Source organism: Ostrinia nubilalis, chromosome 26 (genome assembly GCF_963855985.1).
Source record: "Ostrinia nubilalis chromosome 26, ilOstNubi1.1, whole genome shotgun sequence".
NCBI lineage: Eukaryota > Metazoa > Arthropoda > Insecta > Lepidoptera > Crambidae > Ostrinia > Ostrinia nubilalis.
The window spans coordinates 4319290-4342123 of record NC_087113.1 but is presented as its reverse complement, the minus strand read 5'-3'; the positions used below and the strand labels follow the sequence as shown (position 1 = coordinate 4342123).

Sequence of the window (22834 nt, the reverse complement as noted above, 5' to 3'; positions counted from 1 at the left end):
TACAAGTAGTATATCCTTTAAACTAGCACTCATTCCATATTATATTGCTTACTTTGGGGCTAGATGGCACTCTGTGAAATTGTTCAAAGATATTTATTTATTACTCCAATTTAACCACAGATTCATTGTTTGTTGCAGATCCGAAGCTTTATCTGAAGCTATGTCTCATTGCATTCAACGCCCGTCAACAATTCAACGAAAGGAAAGAAGCAACGAGCATCGGGACAAGCCAAACGAGCTTGACAATAAAAACGCCTGTGATTATAAAAATTTGTACCATTTTGAATATTTATATGGAAGCACCAAGCACCAAAAATTGTAATAGGCAAATTATATCTTTGTAACTATCTAGTCGATGCTATCCATAATTATTGTCTCTAATTTAAAACATGTCAAAAATAAATGTATTATTTCATACTCAATAAAGTGTTTTCTATTATGCCTACCACCATTCAAACACTAAGCACACTGAACATGAACACAGAAACACAAAACCAACAGAATAACTATCACATAAAATTCATTAAGCAAGAAGAATCATTTAGCACAAATTTCGTTTCAATAATACTTTTACATAAATTGACCCTACTGCTTCAGGACTTGATCTTGGCCAGTGCTGTCACAGAAGCAAGAATTTGGGAATGATTATCGACAGAAACCCTTTTGAAAGCCATAATAGGTACTAATAAATATTTGAATACACCAGAAATTGTTTATACCATTTAAAGCTACATCAGTTGAGACCCTAACTACAAAAATCCTGCTGGATCTCAAATCGTACCGCCAATTACCCAAACCAATGGAAAGAGCTGATACAGTTCAGCTCAAGCCGATTTGACAACGGCAAGACTAGAAGCTCTCGATAGCGATACTTTATGCCTTTCGGAGTCCGCTGATGAATGTGACAAAGTATCAATGACTGTTCTTCTCGAGCATAATCCATTGATTCGATCTATCGATGATGATGATGATGATGATGATTCGATGTATACTTAACTACAGGGCATTATCAAGAATGACGGACAGATAGAAGATTCAACGTAGATTTTTAAACGACAAGCTACAAAATGCTTTTGCACAGTTTGACAGAATTATCTGAACTATCTACATAATATTATTCGAAAATAATATTATGTAGATAGTTAAATATTTTATTTATTGAGCCTGGTTACATTTGAAATGTGTATTCAATAATTTTATTTCACCAAAAGTAATAATGCGGAACCTAAGATAACTTTAATTTCTACACAGTTCCAGAATCTCCTAGTAAAAATAATAACCAATCCCAAATAAGTACTAATCATTTTAACTACTTAAAATACTTTTTAACTATTTTATATTGTCATTATTTTTTATAAACAATCGCTTTTGAAAAGCTGCATACCGATTTATTAGCTTTTCTTTTAAATATTTAGGGAGTTAAAAGCATGGACACAATAAATCTTTTAACTAGTACAATATTGCAAACACTATAAGACTTATCTACAAAAATAGATAACAAATAACAACACGTTAAGTTAATCCTTTACTATTTTACAACACCCAAACAAATCAAATAGGTATTACCTAACTTACTTAACGACCACCTGCCAGCGAGCGATAATCACCTGCACAATATCTAGATAATGTGTGACTAATACTGATAACACTACCTGACCAATTACTAAGCTAATCTTTTTACAGATTTCAAAATGACCACTTTAACCCTTTTTAGCGATTGTTTTCAGCCAAGACCATTTTAACACCACGTGACCAAAATTAGTTTTTTTACAAGTCACTAAAAAGACTGAATACCTAAAAGACTTCTATTAGGAAATCTAAATTTAAGGCTAGTTTTTTAATTTTATAATGTTTATGTTTGTAAATGTTTTTGAGAAATAATAAAATATTAGCAAAGTAAATGCTAACGCCAATATAATACATGAAGTGTAGTGTGTGACGGTATTTGTAGAATTGAATATGATAATAAAAATAAATATTGAAAAAACCAACATAGTAATGTTCAGTGACGAGTTTGGTACAGACATGGGCCAATTGATTAATGGTTACTTGGGACATAGTGTAATCAACCATTGTTTATCGATTGCTTCCTATTTAGAAATTATGCGAAAAATAACAAATAATTCATTTTCAAGAAATACCACATTAGTAATTTTAATAGGAAATAGGGGCAATGTGGGCAAAAAAAGACCTACTGATAGCCTATGCTTACTTAATGTAGATAAAATAATTTTGTAGAAGCTTGCCACAGGAGGAAAATAATTTTAGATATAAATTAAACTTGACATTGAATACATTGACATAATCAATGCAAATTCCATATTATTGACTTAAACAATTATTTCAAAAATAAATTTATATTGACAACAGATAAATACTATCTGAATAAATATTGTTAAAGACTAATAGCAAATTCGCTATCATATTGTATTACAAATTTAGCCATTATTTTGGCTAACCAAAATGCTTTTATTGAGCAGAACATGGATGTTCGACCCGACGACGTATCAAAGGCGTTTGACAAAGTTCCATCTTTTGGAATCCCTGTTGGCTTATGCAAATGGATCTTCGATTTTCTTGTTGGACGATCAATAAGAGTAGTCCTCGATGGCTACACTTCAAGTCAGCAATCGATTAAAGCTGGCGTCCCTTAGGGATCGGTGCTGTCTTCAACACTATTTCTACTGCACATCAACGATCTGCTCAAACCTGGTACCTTTGGGTATGCAGATGACACAACAGTGACAGCCAAATATCTATCCATGGCAAAAGCCAGCAAGCGTGAGTTCAAGTCTTGTCGTGAGTACCTTATCAAACGCTTAAATTTGGCTCTTCAGGATGTCTCTGATTGGGGCGATGCCAATCTGTTCCAATTTGACGTGTCCAAAACACAAGTCCATTTCGTATGGCTCCAATATTCCGAGGTGTGCATGTTAAAATCACCGATCGACTTCAACTTTTGGGCATTGAAATATCCAGCAAGTTGAACTTTGGCGAGCACATCGAATCCTTAGCGAAAACTGCTAGCAAAAACTTGGTATCCTCTCGAGAGCAAGGCAGTACTTCTCCAAGAAACAAAGGCTGCAGTTATACATACCTACATATAAATCACATTTTGGCATTGAAACATTTGGCTGCTTTGGATTCGGTGGAAAGGCATCGCATGATTTTCGCTGGTTTTCAGAATAGATAAACATGCGGTCAGTGTTTAATTTATTAATTGATAACTAACGAGATCACTACTTAAGAATTCTTGAAAATCTAGTATATTAGAGACCAGACCAAGGCGACCTAGAGTATTTCAAGTGCGTCGTAATTATTCCGAAGAATATAGATGAGGAAACATTTAAAATTAGATTCAGTTTGTCAAAACATTCTGCACGGAACATACTACAACTGATAGAGAATAAAAGTGCTTTCTAAAAGCCTATTTGCAAAAACAAAATGAGTTTCATTATTTTCTTATAAGTTCCAGGTAAAGTTGAGACCATAAGTAGGTTAACCCTAGAGTAGTCGCGCCTTTCCGTGAAACGTGAGTGCTCGCGTATGAGCATTTTGCCGCCCAAACTTAAAGTCCGGTTGTGTGTCAAATAACAGGTTAAAAATATGAAAATCAGTTAAAAAATGATAGAATAAAGCATACACTATTAGAAAATAACGTTTATTAAAGATTTGTGGTTAAAATTTAAAGAAAAAAAAATATTTTGGAAATGATAGGAAATATTTATAGAAATCTTAAAAACACTATTGTTTTTACCTACATACATCATCAAATATTAAACTTATTAGCACACTTAAAGGTTTTCCTTACATATGACATGTGCTTCAACAAAACAGGCTTGTCACATGTGCATTTAATGTGCGTTGCACAGTAAATTTGCACAACTATTGCACCCTTGGCACATCATCTTCAGATTCTGCCGCTGATTGTTCTATATCAGTATTGTAATGACTATGATTACTTTCTTTATAACTTTAGTATACATTTTCCACTAATTTTAGTGCACCAGCTTCTTCAAAATCCGACATGTTCCTTGTTTTTTCATTTTTTGTATTTTACGTGAATTTTACCGAAAACGACATGAAATAAATTAAGCACTAATAGAAATTATCAATGTTATGACATCATTAATGTCAAAACAACATTATACGCAATGAAAACTAATAATCTTCCAACTACACTAAAAACCAGACACACAAATTTTACTTACGTCAGTAGTCGCCAGCGTTGCCAGACGTCCCGATTTTGGCGGGACGTCCCGATTTTTAGATCAAATTTAAATGTCCCGCGCGGGACAGGCTCGGTCCCGCTTTTCGGAGAGACACTCACTTCACCAGACTATTGTTTGAAACGCAATATTATTCTAAAGAATAAAACTTTTTTAATTTTTTTCTTTTTTTATTCTAACATAACATTTTCTATGGCTACTTTTGCTATCTATTGTCACGTAAACGTAATTTTAAGTCAAATAAAAAGATGAAAACCTTTGAATTTATACGTTTTTTTACTATGTCCCGCTTCTGACGGAAGAATCCCGCTATTTTCACTCAAAAAGTACCAAAGTCCCGACTTGGCGAAAAAAAAAACTGGCAACGCTGGTAGTCGCGCAGTGAGCAATTTGCCGCAAAACGTGACATACGTTCAACAATCGTTCTCTATTGCGGTCACCTGCGCACTAAATTTCTTCTAATTTCTAATACATGGAGGTGAAGTATGGGGAGGCAGCTACTGAAACCCTTGACTTTAACAAACGCATCGTGTAGAAAATAACTCGATTTTTTTGCCTAGGGCGGCAAAATGCTCATAGCGCGAGCACTCTAGGGTTAAGATAACAATACAACAAAATTAAAACATTGATCACACAAAAAAACAAGTGTACTTAAGTTCTACTTTTGAAAAGCCGCACAATCGGCTTCCTTACAAATATTTAGGTAGTACTACCTGAAGACAATGTCAACCGTATCTACACAAATAGATAACAAACAACGGCACATTAAGTTAATCCTTTTCAATTTTACAATACCCAAATAAAACAATTAGTAAACTACCACCTGAATCAGTGATAATTACCTTAACAATTTCTAGATAATGTGCGATTTAAAGTGACCACTTAAAACCCTTTTAGTGATAACGACCTTTGCAATTTCCAGGTAATGTGTAACAACAATACTGGGCTAATCTTTTTTTGGTAGATTTTTTTCTCAGCCAAGACCTTTTTAACCCCACGTGACCACCATTAGTGTTTTAGAAGTATCTACTAGGCTTCTATTAAGAATTTACGTTTTTAAAGCATAACATAGAAACAAGGAAATATTCGACAATTTTAATTTTGTTTCTGAAGTAGTTTAATGTGAATTATTCTTTTTAATATTTTGCGAAATAAAAAAAAGTCTATGAATGATAATGCAATATATTCAAGGACACGCTTTTATTTTTGAATAAATAGTATTATACTTGTAGTTTCTTCTTCTTTTAGTTTCAAGTTTTCTTTTGTTTTCTGTTTATTCATTAAAATTCCTTAACCATTTATCGGTATTAACTCTTTATTCGGCAGTGGGAATATAGTTACCACTATTGTGAGCTTTATTTCAGTCCAAAACTAATGAAGAAATGCCCATTAAAGGCTTCAAGTCATACTAAAATATTCTTCACATAGTGGCGACTGAATTATTTATTTATTTAACTAGGCGAATGTCTGCTGGACCCCAAAGAAGAGATTAAAACCATTTTAGCAAAGTATTTATAGATTTTGATGATGATGAGTAAAAATGAAACAACACTTACTTACTAATAAATAATTTAAATTTACAGTATTGGCTTATTGTAGAAGTTGAAGAAGTAAGTTCGTCCTTAAGTAAGCTCACGGACACAACAACAAAATGGCAACAAAAAAAGTTGAATAGGTAAGTATATTATTAATTTTTTTTCTGTATTTTGTACCATGAATCATAAAAATAATCATCATAATTGAATATGCTCATTAATTCTAGATATCCTGGCGTTATGTTAATATTTTTATAAATAATGCTAGGATATCTAGCCGAAAGCAACGTAAGGATGAGTTTATTCGCTAAGAATTGTTGTTTTAGTCTGTCATTTACTACAATAAACATTTTACAATGGTAAAAAAAATTAAGTAAAAGCATAGCTTTAATGTTATACTCGTCTTATCATTAATGAATGTAATTAAAGGGTTATATCATAAAAAGCATAGCTTTAATGTTATATTCGTCCAATCATTAATGACTGTAATTAAAGGGTTATATCGTAATAAGTCATCATTAATTGCCCTCATTAGCTCCAGATGCCCGTCTTGGGTATATAAGGACATTAGACCAACCCTTTCCACCATTCTTCCTTCAATCGTTGAAGCGAAAGGTGCTATCAGTCGTTTTCTATATCTTTGTGATAACCCTAACCCATTTCTAATCATGTAAGTATTTCTTTTAAATAATTCACGTGGTATAAAATATTAGGTCTCGAATCATACCTTCCCCCACCCTTTCTTATCGGGCGGGCGGACCACGTGACTTTACGCATAAAAGCGCGGAGCGCATCCTTTCTCGTCAGTCTGCATTCTGCCCTCGAAGGGATAAGACGTGCCAATTGTGTTGAGTGTTTTAGTCGTGAGCTTGTGCTTTTGTGAATTTTATCATGTATGTGTATTTTAATACTCTCTGTTTTATTTATGAAAGTGTTTTTTTAATGTCTTTTTAACAGAAAAATCAGTTGTAGTGTTATTATTAATTTCTGTGAAGATTTTAATAGTTATTTGATGATTTATTTGGTTTGTTTTTTTGTTCCAGGAACTCGTCTAACTGGAAAGCGTACCGTTTGGCCAACCAGCAGGCGTCCGCTAGCGACAAGAGCGGTCGGCCAAACGGGCAGCGGACCGGTCCGTACTCCACCCGCCACCAGGGCCCAAGGACTCAGAACCAACGGGTTCTGAGGGCTCTGGGCATGACCTCCGCCATTTCTTCAGCCGGTAAGCAAGAAATCCTCCAATATCCTATGACTTTGCCACCATTTCTAAGCGTTTACTCTGATTTATTCTGACTGCAAGGGGCACACTGGAAACCAGTGGCCTTCTTCACTTTCTACTTCTTTCTATATAACAACCAATTTATTCTTTCATACAGATCCGAAGCCCGTGGACTTCGTGAAGACCAACGAGCTGAAGGAATGTCTCGTGACATTCAACGTGTTCGAGCCCGAAGCAGAGACCTTCCATCGCATGGAGGTGCTCGGGTCTCTGAACCGTCTGGCGAAGCAGTGGCTCCAAGAGGAGCTGCTGCGAAGGAACGTGCCAACGAATGTCACCGAGACTGGTGGAGGAAACATCTTCACCTTCGGCTCCTATCGCCTCGGGGTACGTAGTCTTTCCTATATCAACTTAGTCCTCATCCTCATCAAAAATAGGGGATATCCTTAAAGATACCTCACCAATAGCAGGTCTCCTTGGTACAATATCCTAAATGTGTTTTTCTTTTGTTATTAGGTACACTGCAGTGGCGCCGATATCGACGCTCTGTGTGTTGTACCCCGGTACATCGATAGGACCGATTTCTTTAAATCGTTCCTTGAACTGCTGAAGGAGCAGCCTGAGGTAAGATATCAATCAATACTTTTCTTCATAATGTTCTTAAGTCTAATAAGTTCCAGATTGCTTATATATTTGTTTGTTTCTAGGTCAAGGAATTGCGAGCGATCGAGGAAGCGTTCGTTCCGGTCATGAAGATGAAGTTCGATGGCGTCGAAATCGACTTGCTATTCGCGAGGCTGTCTCTTCATGCCATACCGGGTGAGTCAACATCTTAGCTTCGAAAGCTATTCTATTCTAAGCTTTAATCTCAGCATGCTAACGTTCGTTTTCGTTTGCAGAAAACCTTGACCTCAGCAGTAACGAGCTGCTTAGATACCTCGACGAGAAGTGCGTCCGCTCACTCAACGGGTGCAGAGTGACGGACGAGATTATCCGCTTGGTCCCCAATGCGGATAACTTCATGCTGGCCCTGAGAGCTGTCAAACTTTGGGCCAAACGTAAGTTTACAGTCCTTCTTCATAGACATTTTAAATCTTCTTATACATTTTTAAGCATTTTTTAATAGTAGTCCTACCCAACGTTTGAAACAGACGCGGCCAGCGTATTAGACTTGGACGGTTTTAATCAGTGTCTTAGTAGCTTAGATGGTTAAGAAAGAACAGTTATTCGGCAGGTGAAAAGTCGTGCGTTCGATTCCCACATAAGGCTATTCCATTTTTTAATTCATTTAAAATTAAGTTACGCCTTCTAGGCTTTTATTGACCAATGGATGTGTCCACAGGTCGAGGTATCTACTCCAACAGCCTGGGCTTCTTGGGCGGCGTGTCGTGGGCGCTGCTGCTGGCTCGCGCTTGCCAGCTTTATCCCACGGCGCTGCCGGCGACACTGCTGAACAAATTCTTCCTCGTGTTCAGCCAGTGGAAGTGGCCGCAGCCTGTGCTGCTCAAGAAGCCCGAGAACGCAGGGTTCGGCTTCCAAGTTTGGGACCCACGGGTAAGTAAATATTTGACCTTCTCTCTTCTATAATTTTGACAAACTTGACTCTCACTGGTTGGGTTTTTATTGGCAGTCAAGCCGTAGATTAAATTCAAATAGGTTATTCAGTACATAGGCCCTTTCCAGGGCACTTATACACGTCCCAAATATAGTTTGCCCTACCATCCTGGCTACACAGGAAATGCAGCGATGAGAATACCCCTATTCTAAAAATTTGACTTCTTTTGTCTAACCAAAGTGTTTCTTTGTGTACAGGTGAATCTATATGATCGGTATCATCTGATGCCGATCATCACCCCGGCGTATCCTCACCAGAACTCGACATATAATGTGTCCGAGTCGACCCGCACCATCATAATGGAGGAGTTTAGAAATGGTGAGTCAAAACCTTTACAACTTTATAAATAACTCTCTCTCATCATCATCATTTCAGCCACAGGACTTCCACTGCTGAACATAATATATTATTATGTTCAGCAATCGGGGAGACCTATGTCTCTCCCAATGATTTCCGCATCGAATCCAACTCGGCTGGGCAGCGTTTGGTTCCTACGTCGAATGTTAAATAGTGTGTGTAACCCTCCAATTTGTGCAATATTGAATTTTAACAATATTTTGTCTTTTTCTCAGGTCTGGCGATAACGGAGGAGGTAATGGCGGGCAAATGTGGTTGGGACCGTCTCTTTGAGACGCCCAACTTCTTTGCTCGCTATAAGCACTTCATCGTGCTCTTGGCTTCCTCCAACAGCGCTGAAGACCAGCTCCAGTGGTGCGGGTTCACTGAGAGCAAGATACGCCACCTTGTCTGTAAGTATCCAGCATTTCACCCAAATGTATCCATTATTTCAGGTTTGATAGAACATTGTAACCTTATTCGATGATTTCTTTTGTCGCAGCAAGCTTGGAGCGGAACCAACCCATCTCCGTAGCACACGTGCACCCAGTGTGCTATCCCAGCGTGCCGCTCCACACCAACAACGGGCAGCCGATGGCTTTGGCACCAGGTAAATTACATTTCTACTACCATGTTATTGAAAGTTTGGATCAATATTCCTGAGTAAGCATAATTTCTAACGTATATTTTGTTTGTCTATAGGTTCCTCGGCCTCTGAAGTGACAGCGGAGGTCAAGACCGAAGATGGTGTCAAAACCGTCAACGTAAGTCTTTTCGATGATCATTTTCTCAAATTCGAGATTATTGTATCTTTTTTTAGAATGTATATGAACAATGTTTTTTTTTTTGTTTATAGGGAGATGAGAAACCAAGCCACTGCTCGATGTGGTTCATCGGCCTGGCGTTCGAGCAGCACAATGTCTCCGTGGACTTGACATATGACATTATGTCGTTCACGAAAACATTGTGCTACCAGGCCGATAGGAGCAATGTGTCGCGAGTCGGCAGGACGATTGAGGTAAGCTACATTACATTTGCTTTAATAACATTATCTTTGTTTGTCACCTGTCAACCGCTTTGCAATGAAGGGAAGTCGAACCTTAACTTCGAACGATTAATTTCGTTGCGGGTCCAATGACAGTTTAACTTTCCCCCGGGACAAACTTGACCTTCATTGGTTGGGTTTTTATTCGCGGTCAAGCTGTAGATCCTGGCTACACAGGAGTTGCAGCGGTAGGAACGAGAGGTGGAAATAGTCCCGTTTAATAACATTATGTATGTGAAGCGGTGTGCTGAGCACCTACAATATCTACAACAAACAAGGAACCCCAAATAAAAGTGTTGAGGGAAAGGGCGAGAGACATGATCCTGGTCTTAAGCGACCTCGACAGACCAGACAGAGATTCTTGAAATGGTTATTTCAAATAGTTATTTTCCATTTCCTTCAAATGATTTTTCATTGTTTCAGGCCCGTTATGTTCGCCGCAAAGAGCTCCGGCAGTACCTTTGCGAGTCGCTTCTGGAAGGCGCATTGGCAGCAGGCGACAAGCGACGCCGTGCCACACGCGATGCGCCATCCAAGAAGCGACGAGTGGAGGAAGCTGACGGAGCTTGAGGCGTCGTATGGCCTCCGACTGCCGACTCCTGACCAGTCGTGTGTCGTCGTCTCCGCGAAAGCGTCGAGACTCCGCCACGACGGATCGAAGTGCGAAACTATGACGCACGTTCTCTGAAAGAGAACCGGTTAGTAAAAGTTCTATTGTTTTTTACCGTTTTGAAAGTTCTTCAAATTTCCTCTGGTACTACTCAAGTCTGGGTGTCACTATGTATAATAATACAAGTAGTATATCCTTTAAAATAGCACTCATTCCATATTATATTGCTTACTTTGGGGCTAGATGGCACTCTGTGAAATTGTTCAAAGATATTTATTTATTACTCCAATTTAACCACAGATTCATTGTTTGTTGCAGATCCGAAGCTTTATCTGAAGCTATGTCTCATTGCATTCAACGCCCGTCAACAATTCAACGAAAGGAAAGAAGCAACGAGCATCGGAACAAGCCAAACGAGCTTGACAATAAAAACGCCTGTGATTATAAAAATTTGTACCATTTTGAATATTTATATGGAAGCACCAAGCACCAAAAATTGTAATAGGCAAATTATATCTTTGTAACTATCTAGTCGATGCTATCCATAATTATTGTCTGTAATTTAAAACATGTCAAAAATAAATGTATTATTTCATACTCAATAAAGTGTTTTCTATTATGCCTACCACCATTCAAACACTAAGCACACTGAACATGAACACAGAAACACAAAACCAACAGAATAACTATCACTTAAAATTCATTAAGCAAGAAGAATCATTTAGCACAAATTTCGTTTCAATCATACTTTTACATAAATTGACCCTACTGCTTCAGGACTTGATCTTGGCCAGTGCTGTCACAGAAGCAAGAATTTGGGAATGATTATCGACAGAAACCCTTTTGAAAGCCATAATAGGTACTAATAAATATTTGAATACACCAGAAATTGTTTATACCATTTAAAGCTACATCAGTTGAGACCCTAACTACAAAAATCCTGCTGGATCTCAAATCGTACCGCCAATTACCCAAACCAATGGAAAGAGCTGATACAGTTCAGCTCAAGCCGATTTGACAACGGCAAGACTAGAAGCTCTCGATAGCGATACTTTATGCCTTTCGGAGTCCGCTGATGAATGTGACAAAGTATCAATGACTGTTCTTCTCGAGCATAATCCATTGATTCGATCTATCGATGATGATGATGATGATGATGATTCGATGTATACTTAACTACAGGGCATTATCAAGAATGACGGACAGATAGAAGACTCAACGTAGATTTTTAAACGACAAGCTACAAAATGCTTTTGCACAGTTTGACAGAATCATCTGAACTATCTACATAATATTATTCGAAAATAATATGTAGATGTAGATAGTTAAATATTTTATTTATTGAGCCTGGTTACATTTGAAATGTGTATTCAATAATTTTATTTCACCAAAAGTAATAATGCGGAACCTAAGATAACTTTCATTTCTACACAGTTCCAGAATCTCCTAGTAAGGCCTGATTTTTCAATCGTTGGATAACTTTTAACTGAACAATAAGTTTGGCATATTGACAGTCTCAGTATGGGAAATATGTCAAAATCACATATTTATTCTTCAGTTAAAAGTTATTTGATGATTGAAAAACCGGCCATAAAAAAAATAACCAATCCCAAATAAGTACTAATCTTTTTAACTACTTAAAATACTTTTTAACTATTTTATATTGTCATTATTTTTTATAAACAATCGCTTTTGAAAAGCTGCATACCGATTTATTAGCTTTTCTTTTAAATATTTAGGGAGTTAAGCCACAAAATATAACAGAAGACAAACTCCATACTAAACGCGCTCGAGCCACGCACACATAGACACCGCTCTAGCAAGACTGTCTTGGACGAATGCGAGCGCGACGTGGCGCGACAGACGTTCGCCACACGTTCGCTGTGGTTCGCTTGAGTCACGCGCCGGTCAACCGCCTGTGATATTATTTTGTTTTGCGAAATTGACGAAAATGAGTGAACAGAAAAAGTCTTATTATAATTGTTCAGTATTTGGTTGCTTAAACTCATCATTAAATACCGAATTTTCATTTTTTAAATTACCAGTTGATTCGGGAAGGTAAGTAAGTTATTTATTTGAATTTCAATTGAAATTGAAAGCCAACTCAATTATTAGGAATATCGAATTGTTTTAGAGAGGTTTTAGGAATTATTGGATAACTAGCTTTTGCCCGCGGCTTCACCCGCGTGAAATTTAGTTTGTCACAGATCGTAATAAATTATAGCCTATATGTTATTCAGGGTTATAAACAATAATACTGTAAAGTAACATCAAAATCCGTTCAGTAGTTTTTGCGTGAAAGAGCAACAAACATCCAGACATCCAAACTTTCGCATTTATAATATTAGTTGGATAATAGTGTCAACCACTCAACTAAATACTACTTCCTTCTCGTGTATTTGTTTGCAAACTATTACTATAATAACGTACTAAATATAAATAAGTATACGTGGATATCTGTTATTGTCTTTCTAGCATAGTATTAAGAGTAACATTTTTCTATCATAACGAAATAAACGCAACACATGACAAGACAACCCTAGCGCGACGGCCGAGCGTGCGAGCGAGAGAGGTATGCAAAGCGAGGTACATACATGAGTTTACCTTCTGTTATATTTTGTGGTTAAGCATAGACAATAAACCTTTTAAACTAATACAATATTGTAAACAATAAGCCTTATCTACAAAAATAGATAACAAATAACAACACGTTAAGTTAATCCTTTACTATTTTACAATACCCAAACAAATCGATTAGTAGTTAACGACCACCTAAACCAGCGATAATTACCTGCACAATATCTAGATAATGTGTGACTAATACAGATGACATTACCTGACCAATTACTGAGCTAATCTTTTTGCAGATTTTAAAATGACCACTTTAACCCTTTTTAGCGATTGTTCTCAGCCAAGACCTTTTTAACACCACGTGACTACCATTCGTTTTTTAGAAGTCACTAAAAAGGCTGACATAGGCTTTTATTAGGAATTGTAACTATTGTTAGTAACTAATTTATGAAATATTGTTAATTTTTTTGAGAAATAATAAAATATTAGCCTATAAATGCTAACGCCAATATAATATATGAAGTGTAGTGTGTGACGGTACCTACTTGTAGAATTGAATATGATAAAAATAAATATTGCAAAAACCAACATAGTAATGTTCAGTGATGAGTTTGGTAAAGACATGGGCCAATTGATTAATAGTAACTTGGGACAAAGTGTAATCAACCATTGTTTACCGGGTGCTTCCTGTTTAGAAATTATGCGAAAAATAACAAATTTTTATTTTCCAATAAATACCATATTAGTCATTTTAATAGGAAATAGGGGCAATTTTTTTTTTTTTTTTTTTTAACAGCGCCAGCTAGCCCCAAAGTAAGCAACTCAATGCTTGTGTTATGGGTGCTAGCTTAACGGATATACTACTTATATACTTTTTTTTTTAATTAAATACATACATATTATACATATTTACACCCAGACCCGTCACAGAAATTAAAATTCATCATTTCAATTTCTGCCCGGCCGGGAATCGAACCCGGGACCTCTCGGCATAGTAGTCCGTTCTGAACCACTACACCAAACGGCCGACCGGCAATGTGGGCAAAAAAAGACCTACTATACATTTTTGACAGCCTATGCTTACTTAATGTAGATAAAATAATTTTGTTCACATTCCCCTACAGTAGAAGCTTGCCACAGGAGGAAAATAATTTTAGATATAAATTAAACTTGACATTGAATACATTGACATATTTAATCAATGCAAATTCCATATAATTGACATAAACAATTATTTGAAAAATAAATTTATATTGACAACAGATAAATACTATCTGAATATATTGTAAAAGACTAATAGCAAATTCGCTATCATATTGTATTAAACATTTAGCCAATAATTTGGCTAACCAAACTGCTTTTATTGAGCAGAACATGGATGTTCGACCTGACGACGTATCAAAGGCGTTTGACAAAGTTCCATCTTTTGGAATCCCTGTTGGCTTATGCAAATGGATCTCCGATTTTCTTGTTGGACGATCAATAAGAGTAGTCCTCGATGGCTTCACTTCAAGTCAGCAACCGATTAAGGCTGGCGTCCCTCAGGGATCGGTGCTGTCTTCAACACTATTTCTACTGCACATCAACAATTTGCTCAAACCTGGTACGTTTGGGTATGCAGATGACACAACAGTGACAGCCAAATATTTATCCATGGCAAAAGCCAGCAAGCGTGAGGTCAAGTCTTGTCGTGAGTGCCTTATTAAACGCTTAAATTTGGCTCTTCAGGATGTCTCTGATTGGGGCGATGCCAATCTGTTCCAATTTAACGTGTCCAAAACACAAGTCCATTTCGTATGACTCCAATATTCCGAGGTGTGCATGTAAAATCACCGATCAACTTTAACTTTTGGGCATTGAAATATCCAGCAAGTTGAACTTTGGCGAGTACATCGAATCCTTAGCGAAAACTGCTGGCAAAAACTTGGTATCCTCTCGAGAGCAAGGCAGTACTTCTCCAAGAAACAAAGGCTGCAGTTATACATACCTACATATAAATCACATTTTGGCATTGAAACATTTGGCTGCTTTGGATTCGGTGGAAAGGCATCGCATGATTTTAGCTGGTTTTCAGAATAGATAAACATGCGGTCAGTGTTTAATTTATTAATTGATAACTAACGAGATCACTACTTAAGAATTCTTGAAAATCTAGTATATTAGAGACCAGACCAAGGCGACCTAGAGCATTTCAAGTACGTCGTAATTATTACAAAGAATATGGATGAGGAAGCATTTAAAATTAGATTCAGTTTGTCAAAACCTTCTGCACTGAAAATACTAAAACTGATAAAGAATAAAAGTGCTTTCTAAAAGCCTACTTGCAAAAATAAAATGAGTTTTTATGACTTTTATTTTTTTCTTAAAAGCTCCAGGGAAAGTTTAGGCCATAAGTAGGTTAAGATAACAATACATCAAAATGAAAATATCACACAAAAAATCAAATGTACTTAAGTTCCACTTTTGAAACCCCGCACAATCAGCTTCCTTAAAAATATTTAGGTAGTACAATACTTGAAGACATTGTCAACCGTATCTACAAAAATACTCGTAGATAACAAATAACAACACGTTAAGATAATCCTTTACTATTTTACAATACCCAAACAAAACATTAGTAAACTACCACCTGAATCAGTGATAATAATTACCTTTACAATTTATAGATAAGTGTGATTTAAAATGACCGCTTAAACCCTTTTTAGCGTTAATGACCTTTACAATTTCCAGGTAATGGTGTAACAACAATACTGGGCTAATCTTTTTTTTGTAGATAATTTTGTTCTCAGCCAAGACCTTTTTAACACCACGTGACCACCATTAGTGTTTTAGAAGTATCTACTTGGCTTCTATTAAGAATTTACGTTTTTAAAGCATTACATAGAAACAATGAAATATTCGACAATTTTAATTTTGTTTCTGAAGTAGTTTAATGTGAATTATTCTTTTTAATATTTTGCGAAATAAAAAAAAGTCTATGAATTACAATGCAATATATTTAAGGACACGCTTTTATTTTTGAATAAATAGTTTTATACTTGTAGTTACTTCTTATTTTAGTTTCAAGTTATCTTTTGTTTTCTGTTTATTCATTAAAATTCCTTAACCATTTATCGGTACTCTTTATTCGGCAGTGGGAATATAGTTACCACCATTGCGAACTTTATTTCAGTTAAAAAATAACGAAGGACTTGTTATGCCCGTTAAAGGCTTCAAGTCATACTTATAAATATGAATCACATAGTGGCGTCTAAATTATTTATTTATTTAACTGGGCGATTGTCTCCTGGATCCCAAAGAAGAGATTAACTATTTTAGCAAGGTTTTATAGATTTTGATGATGATGAGTAAAAATGAAACAACACTTAGTTACTAATAAATAATTTAAATTTACAGTATTGGCTTATTGTAGAAGTTGAAGAAGTAAGTTCGTCCATAAGTAAGCTCACGGACACAACAACAAAACGGCAACAAAAAAAGTTGAATAGGTAAGTATATTATTAAAGTTTCTGTATTTTATACCATGAATTATAAAAATAATCATCATAATTTAATATGCTCATTAAAGCTAGATATCCTAGCATTATAATATTAATAGCTTTAATAATGCCAGGATAATATTAATATCTATCCGAAAGCAAACGTAAGAATGTGTTTATTCGCTACGAAGTGTTGTTTTAGTCTGTCATTTACTACAATAAACATTTTACAATGGTAAAAAAATAATAAGTAAAAGCATAGCTTTAATGTTATACTCGTCCAATCATTAATGACTATAATTAAAGGGTTATATCATAATAAGTCATCATTAATTGCCCTCATTAGCTCCAGATGCCCGTGTTGGGTATACCTATAAGGACATTAGACCAACCCTTTCCACCATTCTTCCTTCAATCCTTGAAGCGAAAGGTGCTATTAGTCGTTTTCTATATCGTTTTGATAATCCTAACCCATTTCTAATCATGTAAGTATTTCTTTTAAATAATTCACGTGGTAAAAAATATTAGGTCTCGAATCATACCTTCCCCCACCCTTTCTTACCGGGCGGGCGGACCACGTGACTTTACGCATAAAAGCTCGGAGCGCATCCCTTCTCGTCAGTCTGCATTCTGCCTTCGAAGGGATAAGACGTGCCAATTGTGTCCAGTGTTATAGTAGTGAGATTGTGCTTTTGTGATTTTCATCATGTATGTATTTTAATTTCTCTGTTTAAATATTTATTAAAGTGTTTTTTAATGTATTTTTAATAGAGAAATCTTTTGTAGTGTTATTAAAATTAAAATGTGATTTAACAGAAAAATCAGTTGTAGTGTTATTATTAATTTCTGTGAAGATTTTAATAGTTATTTGGTGGTTTATTTGGTTTGTTTTTTTTGTTCCAGGAACTCGTCGAACTGGAAAGCGTACCGTTTGGCCAACCAGCAGGCGTCCGCTAGCGACAAGAGCGGTCGGCCAAACGGGCAGCGGACCGGTCCGCACTCCACCCGCCACCAGGGCCCAAGGACTCAGAACCAACGGGTTCTGAGGGCTCTGGGCATGACCTCCGCCATTTCTTCAGCCGGTAAGCAAAAAATCCTCCAATATCCTTTTTTTTTTTTTTTTTTTTTTTTTTATGTGATAGGAGGCAAACGAGCAGACGGATCACCTGATGGTAAGCAATTGCCGTCCTATCCTATGACTTTGTCACCATTTCTAAGCGTTTACTCTGATTTATTCTGACTGCAAGGGGCACACTGGAAACCAGTGGCCTTCTTCACTTTCTACTTCTTTCTATATAACAACCAATTTATTCTTTCATACAGATCCGAAGCCCGTGGACTTCGTGAAGACCAACGAGCTGAAGGAATGTCTCGTGACATTCAACGTGTTCGAGCCCGAAGCAGAGACGTTCCATCGCATGGAGGTGCTCGGGTCTCTGAACCGTTTGGCGAAGCAGTGGCTCCAAGAGGAGCTGCTGCGAAGGAACGTGCCAACGAATGTCGACGAGACTGGTGGAGGAAACATCTTCACCTTCGGCTCCTATCGCCTCGGGGTACGTAGTCTTTCCTATATCAACTTAGTATATACCTCATCAAATATCCTCTTGATATACTTAAAGATACCTCACCAATAGCAGATCTCCTTGGTACAATATCCTAAATGTGTTTTTCTTTTGTTATTAGGTACACTGCAGTGGCGCCGATATCGACGCTCTGTGTGTTGTACCCCGGTACATCGATAGGGCCGATTTCTTTAAATCGTTCCTTGAACTGCTGAAGGAGCAGCCTGAGGTAAGATATCAATTAATACTTTTCTTCATAATGTTCTTAAGTCTAATAAGTTCCAGATTGCTTATATTTTTGTTTGTTTCTAGGTCAAGGAATTGCGAGCGATCGAGGAAGCGTTCGTTCCGGTCATGAAGATGAAGTTCGATGGCGTCGAAATCGACTTGCTATTCGCGAGGCTGTCTCTTCATGCCATACCGGGTGAGTCAACATCTTAGCTTCGAAAGCTATTCTATTCCAAGCTTTAATCTCAGCATGCTAACGTTCGTTTTCGTTTGCAGAAAACCTTGACCTCAGCAGTAACGAGCTGCTTAGATACCTCGACGAGAAGTGCGTCCGCTCACTCAACGGGTGCAGAGTGACGGACGAGATTATCCGCTTGGTCCCCAACGCGGATAACTTCATGCTGGCCCTGAGAGCTGTCAAACTTTGGGCCAAACGTAAGTTTACAGTCCTTGTTCTTAGACATTTTTAAACTTTAAATCTTGTTATACATTTTTAAGCATTTTTTAAAAGTAGTCCTTAATCAGTGTCTTAGTAGTTCAGATAGTTAAGAAAAAACAGTTATTCGGCAAGTGAAAAGTCGTGCGTTCGATTCCCACTTTAGGCAATTCGATTTTTGAATTCATTTAAAATTAAGTTACGTCTTCTAGGCTTTTATTGACCAATGCATGTGTCCACAGGTCGAGGTATCTACTCAAACAGCCTGGGCTTCTTGGGCGGCGTGTCGTGGGCGCTGCTGCTGGCTCGCGCCTGCCAGCTGTACCCCACGGCGCTGCCGGCGACGCTGCTGAACAAATTCTTCCTCGTGTTCAGCCAGTGGAAGTGGCCGCAGCCTGTGCTGCTCAAGAAGCCCGAGAACGCAGGGTTCGGCTTCCAAGTTTGGGACCCACGGGTAAGTAAATATTTGACCTTCTCTTTTCTATAATTTTGACAAACTTGACTCTCACTGGTTGGGTTTTTATTGGAAGTCAAGCTGTAGATCAAATTCAAATAGGTAATTCAGTACAAAGGCCCTTTCCAGGGCACTTATACACGTCCCAAATATAGTTTACCCTACCATCCTGGCTACACAGGAGATGCAGCAGTGGGAATAGCCCTATTCTAAAATTTTGACTTCTTTTGTCTAACCAAAGTGTTTCTTTGTGTACAGGTGAATCTATATGATCGGTATCATCTGATGCCGATCATCACCCCGGCGTATCCTCACCAGAACTCGACATATAATGTGTCCGAGTCGACCCGCACCATTATCATGGAGGAGTTTAGAAATGGTGAGTCAAAACCTTTACAACTTTATAAATAACTCTCTCTCATCATCATCATTTCAGCCACAGGACTTCCACTGCTGAACATATTATTATGTTTAGCAATCAGGGAGACATATGTCTCTCCCAATGATTTCCGCATCGAATCCAACTCAGCTGGGCAGCGTTTGGTTCCTACGTCGAATGTTAATCAGTTTGTGTAACCCTCCATTTTGTGCAATATTGAATTTTAACAAAATTTTGTCTTTTTTCTCAGGTCTGGCGATAACGGAGGAGGTAATGGAGGGCAAATGTGGTTGGGACCGTCTCTTTGAGACGCCCAACTTCTTTGCTCGCTATAAGCACTTCATCGTGCTCTTGGCTTCCTCCAACAGCGCTGAAGACCAGCTCCAGTGGTGCGGGTTCACTGAGAGCAAGATACGCCACCTTGTCTGTAAGTATCCAGCATTCCACCAAAATGTATCCATTATTTCAGGTTTGAAAGAACAGTATAACTTTAATTGATTATGTCTTTTGTCGCAGCAAGCTTGGAGCGGAACCAACCCATCTCCGTAGCACACGTGCACCCAGTGTGCTATCCCAGCGTGCCGCTCCACACCAACAACGGGCAGCCGATGGCTTTGGCACCAGGTAAATTCCATTTCCTACCATGTTATTGAAAGTTTGGATCAATATTCCTGAGTGAGCATCATTTCTAACGTATATTTTGTTTGTCTAAAGGTTCCTCGGCCTCTGAAGTGGCAGCAGAGGTCAAGACCGAAGATGGTGTCAAAACCGTCAACGTAAGTCTTTTTTTTCGTTGATGATTTTCCGACATTTTTGTATCTTTTGTATAATGTATTTGAAAAATGTTTTCTTTTTGTTTATAGGGAGATGGGAAACCAAGCTACTGCTCGATGTGGTTCATCGGCCTGGCGTTCGAGCAGCACAATGTCTCCGTGGACTTGACATATGACATTATGTCGTTCACGAAAACATTGTGCTACCAGGCCGATAGGAGCGACGTGTCGCGAGTCGGCAGGACGATTGAGGTGAGCTACATTACATTTACTTTAATAACATTATCTTTGTTTGTCACCTGTCAACCGCTTTGCAATGGAGGGAAGTCGAACCTTAACTTCGAACGATTAATTTCGTTGACCTTCATTGGTTGGGTTTTTATTGGCGGTCAAGCTGTAGATCCTGGCTACACAGGAGTTGCAGCGGTGGGAACGAGAGGTGGAAATAGTCCCGTTTAATAACATTATGTATGTGAAGCGGTGTGCTGAGCACCTACAATATCTACAACAAACAAGGAACCCCAAATAAAAGTGTTGAGGGAAAGGGCGAGAGACAATGATCCTGGTCTTAAGCGACCTCGACAGACCAGACAGAGATTCTTGAAATGGTTATTTCAAATAGTTATTTTCCATTTCCTTCAAATGATTTTTCATTGTTTCAGGCCCGTTATGTTCGCCGCAAAGAGCTCCGGCAGTACCTTTGCGAGTCGCTTCTGGAAGGCGCATTGGCAGCAGGCGACAAGCGACGCCGTGCCAAACGCGATGCGCCATCCAAGAAGCGACGAGTGGAGGAAGCTGACGGAGCTTGAGGCGTCGGATGGCCTCCGACTGCCGACTCCTGACCAGTCGTGTGTCGTCGTCTCCGCGAAAGCGTCGAGACTCCGCCACGACGGATCGAAGTGCGAAACTATGACGCACGTTCTCCGAAAGAGAACCGGTTAGTAAAATTTCTATTGTTTTTAAACGTTTTGAAAGTTCTTTAAATTTCCTCTGTTACTACTCACTGGGTCTGGGTGTCACTGTGTATAATAATACAAGTAGTATATCCTTTAAACTAGCACTCATTCCATATTATATTGCTTACTTTGGGGCTAGATGGCACTCTGTGAAATTGTTCAAAGATATTTATTTATTACTCCAATTTAACCACAGATTCATTGTTTGTTGCAGATCCGAAGCTTTATCTGAAGCTATGTCTCATTGCATTCAACGCCCGTCAACAATTCAACAAAGGAAAGAAGCAACGAGCATCGGGACAAGCCAAACGAGCTTGACAATAAAAACGCCTATGATTATAAAAAATTGTACCATTTAGAATATTTATATGGAAGCACCAAGCACCAAAAATTGTAATAGGCAAATTATATCTTTGTAACTATCTAGTCGATGCTATCCATAATTGTCTCTAATTTAAAACATGTCAAAAATAAATTTATTATTTCATACTCAATAAAGTGTTTTCTATTATGCCTACCACCATTCAAACACAAAGCACACTAAACGTGAACACATAACAAAACCAACAGAATAACTATCACATAAAATTAATAAGCAAGTAGAATCATTTAGCTTAAGTTTCGTTTCAATAATACTTTTACAAAAATTGACCCTACTGCTTCAGGACTTGGTCTTGGCCAGTGCTGAAAAACTTAGTTACAGAAGCAAGAATTTGGGAATGATTTTATCGACGGAAACCCTTTTGAAAGCCATAAGGCGATTATCACACTGCACCGCGCAACGCCGCAGTACGCGGGACGAGATTATTTAATCATTATAATTATGCAAGTACCTCAGTTTGTATAGAGAACACGCGCGGCACAACACACTGACAACGCGTTTGCGCACGGGATTCGTTATAATTATGTCGCCGCGCGGACCGCGGCGGAACGCGCGGTGCAGTGTGATAATCGCCTAATAGGTACAAATAAATATTTAAATACATCAGAAATGTTCATACCAATTAAAGCTACATATCAGTTGAGACCCTACAAAATCAACTCAAATACAAGAACTACAAAAATCCTGCTGGATCTCAAATCTACCGCCAATTACCCAAACCAATGAAAAGAGCCGAAACAATTCAGCTCAAGCCGATTTGACAACGACAAGACTAGAAAGCTCTCGATACTTTATGCCTTTAGGAGTCCCCTGATGAATGTGACAAAGTATCAATGAATATGACTGTTCCTCTCAAACATAATCCGTTGATTCGATCTATCGATCTATCGACGAACACATAGAAGATTCAACGTAGATTTTTACACGACAAGCTACAAAAAGCTGTTGCACAGTTTGACAGAATTAATAAATTTGAAAATTTACTGTGTTACTTCATCATCATCAACAGCCCTTTACAGTCCACT

The 22834-nt window shown here is 37.8% G+C and overlaps 3 protein-coding genes across 5 annotated transcripts in view; 2 read left to right on the top strand and 1 right to left on the bottom strand.

The window, feature by feature from the left end:
• Positions 1 to 22834, bottom strand: part of LOC135084469 (sex peptide receptor) — a 482468-nt gene that overhangs the window by 181397 nt on the left and 278237 nt on the right. The window lies entirely within an intron of this gene.
• Positions 3196 to 10549, top strand: LOC135084369 (poly(A) polymerase type 3-like). Its single transcript, XM_063979144.1, has 13 exons — positions 3196 to 3200; positions 6808 to 6986; positions 7141 to 7370; positions 7500 to 7607; positions 7691 to 7802; positions 7883 to 8041; positions 8326 to 8537; positions 8796 to 8916; positions 9171 to 9347; positions 9437 to 9544; positions 9637 to 9698; positions 9791 to 9952; positions 10403 to 10549. Exons 1-13 carry the CDS (start codon positions 3196 to 3198, stop codon positions 10547 to 10549), a joined length of 1782 nt encoding a protein of 593 aa, XP_063835214.1.
• Positions 14535 to 21280, top strand: LOC135084368 (poly(A) polymerase type 3-like). The gene is made up of 13 exons (XM_063979143.1): positions 14535 to 14773; positions 17543 to 17721; positions 17963 to 18192; positions 18323 to 18430; positions 18514 to 18625; positions 18706 to 18864; positions 19108 to 19319; positions 19578 to 19698; positions 19949 to 20125; positions 20215 to 20322; positions 20413 to 20474; positions 20562 to 20723; positions 21134 to 21280. Exons 1-13 carry the CDS (start codon positions 14535 to 14537, stop codon positions 21278 to 21280), a joined length of 2016 nt encoding a protein of 671 aa, XP_063835213.1.